We start from the raw sequence: 14,484 nt of genomic DNA on the forward strand, positions 1-14,484 counted from the left end.
TCCAATGAAAACCACTCTTGTGTCAGCTAGGTCACATGTGTGTTAAACATGTCATTTACGCCACCTAGCGGCCACAGTAAAAGTCTGCTTAAAGGAATATTCCGGGTTCAATACAAGTTAAGCTCAAGCGACAGCATTTGTGACAAACTGTTGATTACCACAAAAAATAATTTTGACTTGCCCTTCCTAAAAAAAAAAATCTTGATTCCATTGAGGCACTTGCTGGATGTGAATGGGGCCAATTTGTAAATGTTTCAAAAGTATAGCTACAAGATGAAAACTAAATGTGTTAACATGATTTTAGTGTGATCAAATTGGTTACTAACCTTTTATGTGTAAATTTATATGCAATTTTACAACTTATTTGCCATGACAATGTAATGTCAATGACTGTATATAAAAAAAAATTTAAAAAAAAAGTTTAAACTTTGCAACTCAAATAATACAAGAGTTTTAAGCGAAGAATTAATGTGTGCTTTTACAAAATTATAAGCTTCACATTTCTGCCGTTAAACGCTCCAACCATTCACTTTCATTGTAAATGCCTCACTGTAACCTCAATTTTTGCTTTTTTTTTTTTATTATTTTTTGTGGTAATCAACATTGCCACAAATGCTGTCGACAGACCTTAACTTGTATTGAACCCAGAATATTATTTTTACTTTCCTGAATTTAAAAGGGCAGTCAGTAAATTTTTCCATTAAAATGTTTTACAAAAAGAAATAGAAGCTCTGACAAGCTTCTTTTGAAGATAATATCCAAAGTATTGTTTTGTACTTTGTCAAATACATTTTCAGTAGAATTTCAGTAGCGTTTAATACAAATGTTAAGAAAAGCATGCATAAGTGCAGTAAAGTAGCCTCTCTCATTAAGCTTGTAGTCAAAATTGCATAAAAAAAAAAAACATTCCAATATTTAGGATAAGGTCACATAGTTCAAAAGACATGAATTCTGGAAAGTCTCATGCCACAGAGATGTTAGAAACTATACTGAGAACAAAGTGTAAACACTTAATAAACCTTCAAACAGTTAAGCATGAAACCTTATGTTCCTGTCACCACACCACAAATCCCATTTTCCACATAGGTAGTTTTATGATATTGCAATGCTGTAAATTGTCATTAACTATTAGTTGAGAATAGTGAGGAGATTTGAATTCACTTAACATCACTCTCTCTTTCCCCTGCAGTGCAGGCAAACTGTTGTTTATAATTAGAAAATAACAGAATGAATAAGTCATTCAATTCAGTACAGTTAATATTTCCTTAAGACGCAGAATGCAAAACTTTTATGCATTTGTTAGTATGCTGTTGCAACCACAGTGCATTGCAGAGATTCCTAGTGCATTAAAATCCTGTTTATCAAACAACATCCATCATACCGTCCTGTGAATATTGGATATTCCTTGTATTTCCTCAAGCTTGGAGATGAAACAGATGGAAATGTACGAGGTTTGTACAGAAGCTTTCCCGTGATGCTCTAGCGCAAGAAGCGAATGCTCATCTTTTGGTCAATGTTGACCTTCTCCAGAGACTAATAAAATACATAATTCAAAACAAAACAACAGGTTGAAACACAATGACTAGCAGTCAAGGTCCAGTGACATTAAATGTGAAGTGTGTAATTTTTGTGCCTCTAGTGGCACCAATTGGGACAGCAAAAATAATTCTTGTTTATAAACAAGTTTCCTGAAAGAGTTTTCCCTCATCTGCCATTGGTCAGAAAAAAAAAAGTCCCACCCCAAACAGGTGCCATTGGTTTAGCCAATATGGCTGTGTCAGGCTGGTCAGGATGCTCAAACAAACAGAGCAATGTGTTGATAGTGCCACAGAGCCAGTGTTCACACTTTTTGGGGGAATTATTTATAGTTGTCTCTGCATATTAAGATGGGATAGAAGAAAATATTTTAACATCGAAGAAATTACACACTTCACCTAAACAACAGGTGTAAATAAAGTGCTTTTAGCAAGAACTATGGTCACAGAATATTGGGCAGTACCTTACGAAACTCCTCAAAAGATATGGCGTCATCTCGATCTAGATCCGCTTCTTGTATTGTGCGGTCCGCTATGCTCAGTAGCTGCTCCTCCGTCACCTGCATCTCCAGCATTGCCCGGAGAACCTGTCAATCACTCTCAGCTGTCATTCATTTTGAACAGTACATGTAGTGAGAAACAGCCACGCTGCACAATCTTTTGAATTTCAGCTCTCTGGATTTTTTCCTCTTATGCATCCAGTGTGATGCACAATTAAGTAGACACTAACAAAAATAAATGAAAATACATGACAAATACTACAAATATGAAAAAATTTATACAACATGTATGAATAAAATAATACAACAATGAACTAAATGAAACAATGTAGCTATATTTCACTTTATGAATAAACATTCTAGAGACTACTGACCTTTAAAAGCTCATCTCTGGAAATCTTGCCATCCTTGTCCTGGTCATACAACTGAAACGCAACTACAGGAATGAAACAGAGACATTTAAAGGAATGACTCTGCGAACATACAAGAAGAAAATACTGATATGTACACACACACACACACACACACACACACACACACACACACACACACACACACACACACACACACACACACACACACACACACACACACACACACACACCCCCTCAATAAATTAGAATGTCGTGGAAAAGTTCATTTCAGTAATTCAACTCAAATTGTGAAACTCGTGTATTAAATAAATTCAGTGCACACAGACTGAAGTAGTTTAAGTCTTTGGTTCTTTTAATTGTGATGATTTTGGCTCACATTTAACAAAAACCCACCAATTCACTATCTCAAAAAATTAGAATACATCATAAGACCAATAAAAAAACATTTTTAGTGAATTGTTGGCCTTCTGGAAAGTATGTTCATTTACTGTATATGTACTCAATACTTGGTAAGGGCTCCTTTTGCTTTAATTACTGCCTCAATTCGGCGTGGCATGGAGGTGATCAGTTTGTGGCACTGCTGAGGTGGTATGGAAGCCCAGGTTTCTTTGACAGTGGCCTTCAGCTCATCTGCATTTTTTGGTCTCTTGTTTCTCATTTTCCTCTTGACAATACCCCATAGATTCTCTATGGGGTTCAGGTCTGGTGAGTTTGCTGGCCAGTCAAGCACACCAACACCATGGTCATTAAACCAAATTTTGGTGCTTTTGTCAGTGTGGGCAGGTGCCAAATCCTGCTGGAAAATGAAATCAGCATCTTTAAAAAGCTGGTCAGCAGAAGGAAGCATGAAGTGCTCCAAAATTTCTTGGTAAACGGGTGCAGTGACTTTGGTTTTCAAAAAACACAATGGACCAACACCAGCAGATGACATTGCACCCCAAATCATCACAGACTGTGGAAACTTAACACTGGACTTCAAGCAACTTGGGCTATGAGCTTCTCCACCCTTCCTCCAGACTCTAGGACCTTGGTTTCCAAATGAAATACAAAACTTGCTCTCATCTGAAAAGAGGACTTTGGACCACTGGGCAACAGTCCAGTTCTTCTTCTCCTTAGCCCAGGTAAGACGCCTCTGACGTTGTCTGTGGTTCAGGAGTGGCTTAACAAGAGGAATACGACAACTGTAGCCAAATTCCTTGACACGTCTGTGTGTGGTGGCTCTTGATGCCTTGACCCCAGCCTCAGTCCATTCCTTGTGAAGTTCACCCAAATTCTTGAACCGATTTTGCTTGACAATCCTCATAAGGCTGCGGTTCTCTCGGTTGGTTGTGCATCTTTTTCTTCCACACTTTTTCCTTCCACTCAACTTTCTGTTAACATGCTTGGATACAGCACTCTGTGAACAGCCAGTTTCTTTGGCAATGAATGTTTGTGGCTTACCCTCCTTGTGAAGGGTGTCAATGATTGTCTTCTGGACAACTGTCAGATCAGCAGTCTTCCCCATGACTGTGTAGCCTAGTGAACCAAACTGAGAGACCATTTTGAAGGCTCAGGAAACCTTTGCAGGTGTTTTGAGTTGATTAGCTGATTGGCATGTCACCATATTCTAATTTTTTGAGATAGTGAATTGGTGGGTTTTTGTTAAATGTGAGCCAAAATCATCACAATTAAAAGAACCAAAGACTTAAACTACTTCAGTCTGTGTGCATTGAATTTATTTAATACACGAGTTTCACAATTTGAGTTGAATTACTGAAATAAATGAACTTTTCCACGACTTTCTAATTTATTGAGATGCACCTGTATATATATACACGCTACATTTCAAAAGTTTGGAATCACTAATACATTTTTGTTCTTAAAAGATATTGATGCTTCTGTTCACCAAGGATGCATTAAATTGATCAAAACTCCTGCCAAAAACATTAGCAATGTTGAAAATAATGATGATGATGACAAAAAGTGTCACCTAATCCTTGAGAAATGATTCTAATGTGCCAATTTGTTACTCAAGAAACTTTTCTTATTATTAGAACAGTTAAAAAGGGTTGTACTATTTAATGACGTCTGAACACCACAATAGTGTCTTTTTTTAATTGCTTAAGTATTGAGTAAATCTGCATTTCCTGCATGTCACTCTACACTTCAAAGTCAAATTGTGCTTTAAAAAATGTCCAAAAAGAAACAAATTTCTCTAAAAATGTATCAGTCTATTGTTCTTTTGAGAGATGAAGGCTATTCCATGCGCTATTGATTTGAAAGAAAAAGCAACCTGGTTCTGACCAGGACAGAGAGAGAAGTGGGAAATCCATATGCATAACAACAAAAGGACAAGTACACAAGTCTCTAGTTTAGAAACAGACCCCTTACAGGTCCTTAACTAACAGCTTCAATGACCAGTACAAGCCAAACATCAGTTTTATCTACGACACTGAAGAGAAGACTTTTGGATGCTGGCCTTTTAGATGAGTTTCAAAGAAATAGCCACATCGAAACCTGCCAAATATGAAGAAAATGGTAGAACTGGCAAAATAACATGCCTCATCCTCATGCCATCCCAGATGTGTGACTTACTTTCTTCTGCTGAACACAAATGAAGATTTGTAGAAGAATATTTCAGCTCTGTAGGTCCATACAATGCAAGTCAACAGGGTCCACAATGTTGAAGCTCAAAAAAAGCACATAAAGGCAGCATAAAAGTAATCCATAAGACTCAAGTGGTTAAATATATGTCTTCAGAAGTGATATGAAAGGTGTGGTGAGAAAAAGATCAATAATAAAGTATTTTTTTTTTATATAAATTATCCTCCCTGCCCAGTATGTGACAATATGCACAAAAAATGAGAAAAAGAGAAAAATGTGAAAGTGGAGATTTATAGTAAACAAAGGACTTAAATATTTATCAGTTTCTCACCCACACTTATCATACTGCTTCAGAAGACATGGATTTAACCACTGGAGTCATATGGATTACTTTTATGCTGCCTTTATATGCTTTTTGAGCTTCAAAGTTTTGTCCAGATGCTCAGGTGACCTTTCACCCCACGCTTCCTGTAGCACTTGCCATAGATGTGGCTGTCTTGTCGGGCACTTCTCACGCACCTTACAGTCTAGCTGATTCCACAAAAGCTCAATGGGGTTAAGATCCATAACACTCTTTTCCAATTATCTGTTGTCCAATGTCTGTGTTTCTTTGCCCACTCTAACCTTTTCTTTTTGATTTTCTGTTTCAAAAGTGGCTTTTTCTTTGCAATTCTTCCCATAAGACCTGCACCCCTGACTCTTCTCTTTACTGTTGTACATGAAACTGGTGTTGAGCAGGTAGAATTCAATGAAGCTGTCAGCTGAGGACATGTGAGGCATCTATTTCTCAAACTAGACCCTCTGATGTACTTATCCTCTTGTTTAGTTGTACATCTGGCCTTCCACATCTCTTTCTGTCCTTGTTACAGTCTTTGAAGACTGCAGTGTACACCTTTGTATGAAATCTTCAATTTTTTGGCAATGTCAAGCATTGTATTGCCTTCATTCATTGTATTGCCTTCATTCATTGTATAGCCTTCATTCATTGCTGATTTGTATTGTTGTACACTGGAAGCTCCTGTCACTAAGACAAATTCCTTGTATGTGTAAGCATACTTGGCAATAAAGCTCATTCTGATTCCTCAAAACAATGATTTACTGATGAGTTTCTAGAGAAAGCTGTTTCTTTTTTGCCATTTTTGACCTAATATTGACCTTAAGACATGCCAGTCTATTGCATATGATGGTGCTGTTTTTTTACATCAGTAATGTCCTGACTATATTTTGTGATCAGCTGAATGCCACTTTGGTGAATTAAAGTACCAATTTCCTTCCGAAATAGCAAAATCTGTACATTATTCCAAACTTTTGGCCGCCAGTGTATATGTATATATAACTGTATAATTTACTGTTATCCCACAATTAATTTCCTACATAGCTGGGCTAGTTTCATGCATCACTCTGCAGTTTCTTTTTTCTCACATAAAATAATTTCACCTCAAATATATTTTATGACCAACATTTATTTTTATTTGGCAAGTAGCCATGATATGCAGGATAATGAGTACGGTGAGTTGGTCAATATTGCAAAATAAACCTCAACAGGTTGATCAGGTCCTCTGCTTGAAGATGAGAAATCCTGATCACCCTGTTTGGTTTTTTTTGCAATAATTCCTGGCTGACTGTACATTATCCCTTTCATAACATCATCCGTTTTGTGATTTAGGGGATAGCTATATTATCTATATAACAATATTTACAATATAGCAATTTTACAACCATACATTTGAGTTTGTTGCTCCTGCTGTTGATGGGTTCTGGAGAATTGGGCTCTTTGGGTCTGTCTTTGTCAACAGGTCGGAAATGGGCCAGGATCCTCACAAAAGTGTGGAAATCCACTGTTTCCTTCCTGAAAGTGATAACATTACTCTTGACTACAAGACACAATACAATTATTATTGGTAAATGCAATAGACATTTTTAAAGATAGACAAATCAGAACTTGTAGATCAGTCTTCAAGATTTCAGCGTGAATGTCAATTCTTTTCACTCCTTTGTAGCTAAATGCTTAGTAGCTCATGAACAAGATCCACTTACCCTGGGGAAAAGAAGGCACTAATTATTCTGTCTCCTATGGGGTTCATTGCTAACTCCTTTATGGCTCCAAAATCTTGAAGACTTTGTGAGCAAGAGACAGATTAAGAAAAAAAATTAAAAGGAGGACATAAAAGTGCACTGAAAAAAACAAGGGGAAAGCGGATCTATTGAAAATACTAAACCAGTACACTTGAAATCAACTTAACACATTTATGTTTAAGATGAGAACATAATTATACTGCATAAAGTCAAAGTGATATTCAACAGTTATCAAAAAGTGATATGATCACATGTCTATGAAATGTCCAAATGGATTCAGACTTGAAACAGATGGTGTTCACTCAACGTGATTTTTAATGCTTGCTCAATTAACTTTTTTAAAAATGAAGCTGTGTTCATGATTAATTTCATTGTGTACAATCCATCTATGTTAACTTAATCCAATCGTGTTGGGACTATGTCAATATTATTTGTTGCAACAATATATTGCTGAAACCGGGCAGAGGATTCCAGTTCCCACCATGCTTTGCATGGGACTGGATTGGGAGAGTAAATTTAAAAATTAAGTGTTATTTTGATGTGTTTCTACTAGTGCTGTCAGTCGATTAAAAATTTAAATCAAGATTAATCGCATAATTTTTTGTAGTTGATCGCTATTAATCGCAGATTTTAAAAGTGCTGAAATTTGACACTATATATATAGAAGAAGTGTGTGTGTGTGTGTGTGTGTGTGTGTGTGTGATATATATATATATATATATATATATATGTATATATATATAATATATATATATATACACACACACACACACACACACACACACACTTCTTTTCTTGTCAAAATTCATTTATTCCCATCTTAGGAAAGAAAACAAAACAATATGTAACAATATAATGCTTTATTAACATTTTCCAAACAAAGCCTTCCACAGTATAAAGATAAAAATGCAGTAAAATATTACCAATTCAAGTAACATTAAACGTTTCCCAAAGTCTAAGTGGGAGTCTGACTAATTTAAATAACTAGTCCCCACACAGGTTGCATATTCATTGCAATGGCCATTAAATCTCTTAACTCTCATCCTCCACAATATTAATTTGCCGGTAGACTGTGGCTGTGTAGACTTTGTTACAGCAATCGTGAAGGTGCATTCATGATTCGCATCAGAGCGTCAACGCTTGAGCGTTTGCTTTGAACTCACCATGAAAAGCAATTGCAGACAAACACGTCTCATTCTGCTTCTGTGGTAATTAAAATGTGCCTTACACACTAGGCTGAAAAGTACTTGATTTCTGTCACAAGTCCCATCTGGGCTTGTTTTGTACATCAAATAGTGCTAAGAGCTCCTTTCTCCATCATTTTATGCTAAGCTTGTAGGCTCTACTTGGTAGAAGGGCTCTGGTGCTGTTGTGTGTCTGTTTGTGGCATGTGCGTCAGTGTAATGACTCTGGGCGGACACGTTACAAAGGTGCCGCCCTTCACACCAGTGTTCATGCTGTATTAACGGTAAATGCGTTAAACGCGATTAAGAAATATTAACACATTAAACTTTTTAAATGAATCGCACACGTTAACGCGTTAATTCTGACAGCCCTAGTTTCTACACAAAATGAAACAAGTAGGAGACTTAAGTGTTTAATGTTCTGTTATGTTGGGATTTAGAGGAGTTTCTGTCATGTTGAATTTTTTGGAGCTAAAGGCCAAAGTATATTTCGGGTTTCCGCGTTGTGGATCGCTCTGCGCACAGTACAGTGTAACGCAAATTGCGTCACCAGCGCAGCTGCGCAGCTTGACCGCGTGCTGACTAGATTTTCTTGACCCGCGAATGCAGTAGTGTTGGGAAGATCGGATCATTTTACTGACTTGAATCTTTGAGTCTCGTTCAGCAAAATGAATGAATCTTTATTAATCATTTCGTTCATTTCAGCAGAATGTTTTTTTTTTTTTTCTCCCAATTTGGAATGCCCAATTCCCAATGTGCTTTTAAGTCCTCGTGGTCGCATAGTGATTCACCTCAGTCCGTGTGGCGGAGGACGAATCCCAGTTGCCTCCGTGTCTGAGACCGTCAACCCGCGCATCTTATCACGTGGCTTGTTGAGTGCGTTGCCACGGAGACATAGCGCGTGGAGGATTCACGCCATCCACCGCGGCAACCACGCTCAACTCACCACGGCCCACCGAGAACGAACCACATTATAGCGACCACGAGGAGTTTACCCCATGTGTCTCTACCCTCCCTAGCAACCGGGCCAATTTGGTTGCTTAGGAGACCTGGCTGGAGTCACTCAGCATGCCCTGGGTTTCGAACATTTCAGCAGAATTCAATTTAAATGTTACATTTTCAATAGCCAAATCCCCCCCAACACATCTACTTACGCAAACTTTGATTAGAAAACAGAAATGATTAGTTCACCTCTGGAATCTTCTTGTCCGAGTCGTTCGTTCTTTTGTCACGTGACAGCCGTATGTGCATAGCGTATATGGCTGTCACGTGACAAAAGAACAAATGACTCAGACTAGAAGACTCGAGAGGTGAACTAATCATTTCTGTTTCCTGTGCGAGAAATGCATAGCATATACGGCAGTCACATGACAAAAGAATGAACGGCTCGTACCAAAAGAGTTGAAAGATGAACTAACCATTTCTGTTTCCTGTTAAGTGGCTATGCGGTTTTCATGTAACAAACGAACGGACGTTGTGCAATGCGCATGCGCGGCCAACACAAAATGAACGAATCACTCTCTGAGATTACCCGTTCTTCTGAGTCACATAAGATTTGTTCAAAATGAACGAATCGTTCATGAACAACCCATCACTAGAATGCAGGCCCCCTCTATGCGCGTCACTGACGCATGCGCCTGCTATTGACTGCACTAAAAGAGTATCATTAAGAAGTTGTAGTGGGCCAAACATGTCTGCATTCGCTCGCTGTCAGTAGAGTATACTCACAAAGGCAACGCGGTCAACCAGGCATAAGCCTATCCGGAACGCTAAAAAATTAAGTATACCTGGGCCTTATTGGTTAGGTGATGAAATATGTAATATGCTAATGTGTTTGTTGATAACTAGCAACAAGCTGCAAGGTGCAATATAGTTACTTGAACAGCTCAAATTTGAGTTGGGTTAACTCAATTAATTTAGGTTTTCACTACAAAGTATTTGAGTAGAGTCTACATTTTAATTTCATATCAAAGAAACTAATTTTCAATATGTAGAACCAATGTCCACAACTGAATTACGTTAAACCAAGTTAAACCCTATTCAAATGTCATAAGGCATCTCACCAGAGATGACCTCTTCCTCCTTTATCCAGAGCTTTGAAGCGATCATACAGACGAATAATGTGTGCAGAGGAGACTGAAAGAGAGAGATCAAACATTTGAAGCTGCAGTATGGGCCTGTAGCATGATGACTCAACAAACACCAAATGAGTTCATCAATATGCAATGGACCATATACCAATTTAATTGACAACTGAGTCCGTTTCTCTCCATAAATAGCGTTATAAATCCATGAATGTAGCTATGCTTTATTCCTTAATCCCTTGTAATATTTTTAATAAACTATTTAAGTTTGGATAGCTATTCTAGGATTTATTAAAACAATATTAGTTTGCAATATCAGTAACTAAACAGCACCTGCTACTGTCAGTCTACAGTGTGCCTGATAACATTTGTACAGACCGCAACCCGAATTTAAGCCCAAACTTGGATACTGTCATCAAAATTACCTTAAAATGTAAATGTAACCAACAAACAAACATGACAACAAAAATGGAGATGAAATGGTCCGCCTATAATAACTCAGTACGAAAACACAACTGTGTGAAGGATGTTACTCACAGACCGTTTCTTGCATCAACTCCTCGACGTTTGGTATTTTTAACAGGGTGGAGCTCGTCGAACCCATTTGAAGTATTTTTATTTATCACGATATATTGACAGCATACTAACGTTTAGCCCATGTCCACAGCACTGAAATAAAAAACGCATGAAAAATAAACCTTCACGAGTCTCGACATTGAATTCAGTTTTTAAAAGTTGCGAGATCATCTGTGTTCGATCAGCACAATCTGCTGCTGAATCTGCATAATAATAGACGCTTTGTGCAACAGTGCGTGATTACAACAACGCCCACTACACACCCCAATGGCGCACGTTATGTATGCATATATCATATGTATGTGCTTGTTTATTTGTTCATAGCGGGATAACATGATTGCGCATAGTAAAACTTCATCTGAATTGTTTATTAGTACTGTGAGGGAAACATGGAGTATTTTTCTTCCTTTGCATAAATTAACAAACAGCTTTGGGAAAATAGAATCCAACTGGTGGCGTTTATAACGCGATTTGAAACACTGGATGGCGCCAAAGTCTTTCGCATATCGACCATTCACTGGCCCGCTGTCTCTGCGGTTGCCTGTTGTTTGTGTTAAATATCGCGATGATGATGTAGGACAGGGCTCTTCAACTGCTTTCATGCGGGGGCCAAATTATCCAGATCCAGAACTTTGCGAGAGCCAACATTTCATTTCAGTATTCATCTTTGTTACTTAAAAAACACCTTTAATACTGTGCATTTATTCATATTAATATAGTCACAGGGTGTATATTAAAATATAATTTTTTAAGGTCTGGCCATAAATTCCTTCATAATATCTGGCTGAAAAAATAAACATGACTTTTACTCATAACTAACAAATAATGTGCGATCAACTTTACTTTAAAACAACAACAACAACATAATAATAATAATGAACAACATAATAATCATTTTTGAACTATTGTTTACAAATTATGAAAACCAAGGAGGAACATTTAGACTTGCTAAGCCCTCTCACAATATCAACCTACATATGAAAACAATGGTCATATAGAAATGTGATATAATGCATTAAAATGCATTTAAATTCAATTTTATTTTTGAAGGGAAAAAAAGAGAGATATAAAATGTCTATTCTTCCATTTTCTCTATAAAGTATCATCCTATTGTTACGTCCCAGGATGTATTTCTTTCTTTCTTTCTTTCCTTGTTACATCTGTGGATGTAGTGGTTGATTGTATATTGATTATACAGTGTTTGTATGTTTTCTGTTGACTTGTTTTTCCTTGTGTTCTCTCTCTGTCAGTTTCCCCAACCAGAGAAATTGACATCAGCTGCCAATGATTAAGGTCAAGTGCTGAGCTGCTCTGATTGGTGGACAACATGGGGAACATTTGGATAAAGCTGGGGTGGAAAGTCAGCTAATGGAGACTCTTTTTTCCTGCCCCAGTGTGCGCGTGAGAGAGACTTTAGGTTGTGTTCTATGATAGGCAGTTGCTTTTCTTTACAGTCTTGTGAGTATAAAATCCTTTGGGTCTGTGCTTATTTCCACCCCTTTCCATTTATGGAAGCAGTAGAGATGTGGGTGCTTTTTTTTTTTTTTTTTTTTTTTTTTTTTTTTTTTTAAAAACCCCATTTTCTCCTGTTTATGGCTAGATGTGGAGTGAGACTAGACTTCTGTTGTTCTCCATTTCTTTATTTGTAAGGGTAAGTAGTTTGTGCCTCCCACCAGCTAGACTCCTCGTTTATTATTTTGGCCTAGTCCCCTCTCGAAGTCTTAATGCTTGCTTTGTGTTCATGGAAGAAAATAAACTTGTAATTTATTGTAACCTGTTGTTATTGGCTGGGACAGGAGTGTAGACCTTATCTTAAACTTTGTTCTTTATCACTTAGTTTTCTCCCCCACCCCTAGATGGGGAGGAAGCGTAACACTAGTGAGGGGGGGGGGAAAAAATTGTCCTGCAATTGTGAATTTGCACACAATAGCCAGTGCAGGAGTCAGATTTTTGTGCAGGTAACACTGTGTGAAGGTGAACTGTGATGCACCTCCCTGATCTCTGCCTGCATCACCTCGGTCTAATGATGGACTACACTCTTGAAATGAAATGCACACTACCAATTAACTGCCAACAAAACCCTTCATTGCATCTATGTGAACTTCTGCAGTTAATCCAGGATGGACTTCAAAGACATTAGTCTTAGTTCATACAAAATCTCAGTTTTAAACACTGACCCTTAACACAAGTTCAGTAATTTTAAACCATAACTTGCATTACACAACTAATATTGGCATTATATTCATGATGTTAGCCAGTGGGGAACTTGCCCCCACAGTGAGTCTGGTTCCTCCCAAGGTTATTTTTCTCCATTAACCAACATCTTATGGAGTTTTGTGTTCCTTACTCACTGGGGTTCTAAATACAATTATTTTTATACACTTCATAATCGTATTTATCAAACTACACAATGATGACTAAGACACTATAGATATTACAGTTTCATTTTCTGTTAATGCATGATTTTCTATAAAGCTGCTTTGAAACAATGTGTGTTGTCAAAGACACAATACATTTTTTATTTTTCTGGGTAGTGTGTTATTTCCTAAAAGCTTATGCCTCAAAAGTATAGAAAATGGCTGTTATTCCCCACAAACTTTGCTTTTGTGACCAGGACAGTGATATTTTGAAATTTACCTGTTTCCAATGAGAAAACGGGCAAATGTGTTTTTTCTTTTTTTTTTTGTTCACAAAGTCAGAAAAAAACAGCCTATGAATCCAAATTAATATTGTATTTATACTAAAGTAATATTCAAAGCTGTGCTGGTGCATAATGGTAACAAGTGCTATCTTTGCCTTTGGGACAGCAGGGACACCAAGGTGTACTACCACAGGCGGGACTGGCCACAGTGGGCCAAGTTCTCTGTGGGGAGGAGCAAAGTCAAGTGGGAGCCACTGGTGGACCCCCAGAAGGTGCTGATGCCACCACTGCACATCAAATTGGGCCTTATGAAAAATTTGTCAGAGCTCTAGATAAGGAGTCGGCAGCCTTCAAGACTTCTTCCCTAAGCTGTCTGAGGCAAAGGTCAAAGCCGGCGTCTTTGTCGGACCACAGATAAAGAAGGATTTTGGATTCATATGACTTTGTGAATGAAAAATCACATTCTCATTGGAAATAGAATATTGGGGAATAGTAGCCATTTTCTATGCTTTTGAGGCATAAGCAATTAGGAAATAACACTTACTACCCAGGAACAAAAATTATGTTACATAGTGTGGCAAAAGCAGAACAAACTGAATTGATGTTGTTTGTGATTGAGAGGGCTGACTCACAGCTGCATAGAACCAAACAGAATCAGGATATCTGCAGGTTCAGATTCATGTTATCACTTTTTTTACAAGCCTTACAGACCCTGTACAGATGAGACACGTCCGTTTGACACCAAGAATAGCGAATAAAAGCAAACTTTTCAGCACATTTTCGTTGAACGTTCAGTTTTCATAATTTATTTTGTGTTGCCTAATGTGCATATGTGCTAACAACATTTCTGTAACAACTGCGGTGGTCATTTTTCACATCTGAAGATTTGATCACACAACTAAGCAATTTATATAAATACATTTGATTGAAA

General features: G+C 37.6%; 1 protein-coding gene across 2 annotated transcripts; it reads right to left on the reverse strand.

The window, feature by feature from the left end:
• Positions 1-138: 138 nt before the first annotated feature.
• LOC127421864 (calcineurin B homologous protein 1-like) lies at positions 139-11,125 on the reverse strand. 2 transcript variants are annotated; one of them, XM_051665045.1, is made up of 7 exons: positions 10,874-11,125; positions 10,316-10,388; positions 7,030-7,110; positions 6,717-6,841; positions 2,410-2,471; positions 2,000-2,122; positions 139-1,533 (listed from the first exon to the last, which is right to left on the reverse strand). In XM_051665045.1, exons 1-7 carry the CDS (start codon positions 10,938-10,940, stop codon positions 1,480-1,482), a joined length of 585 nt encoding a protein of 194 aa, XP_051521005.1. In that variant the 5' UTR covers positions 10,941-11,125; the 3' UTR covers positions 139-1,479. The 2 variants fall into 2 exon arrangements, with proteins under 2 accessions (XP_051521005.1, XP_051521007.1); XM_051665047.1 differs by lacking the exon at positions 139-1,533 and adding an exon at positions 1,548-1,874.
• Positions 11,126-14,484: the final 3,359 nt, after the last annotated feature.

The sequence above is a fragment of the Myxocyprinus asiaticus genome, chromosome 31 (assembly GCF_019703515.2).
Source record: "Myxocyprinus asiaticus isolate MX2 ecotype Aquarium Trade chromosome 31, UBuf_Myxa_2, whole genome shotgun sequence".
NCBI classification, from domain to species: Eukaryota; Metazoa; Chordata; class Actinopteri; order Cypriniformes; family Catostomidae; genus Myxocyprinus; species Myxocyprinus asiaticus.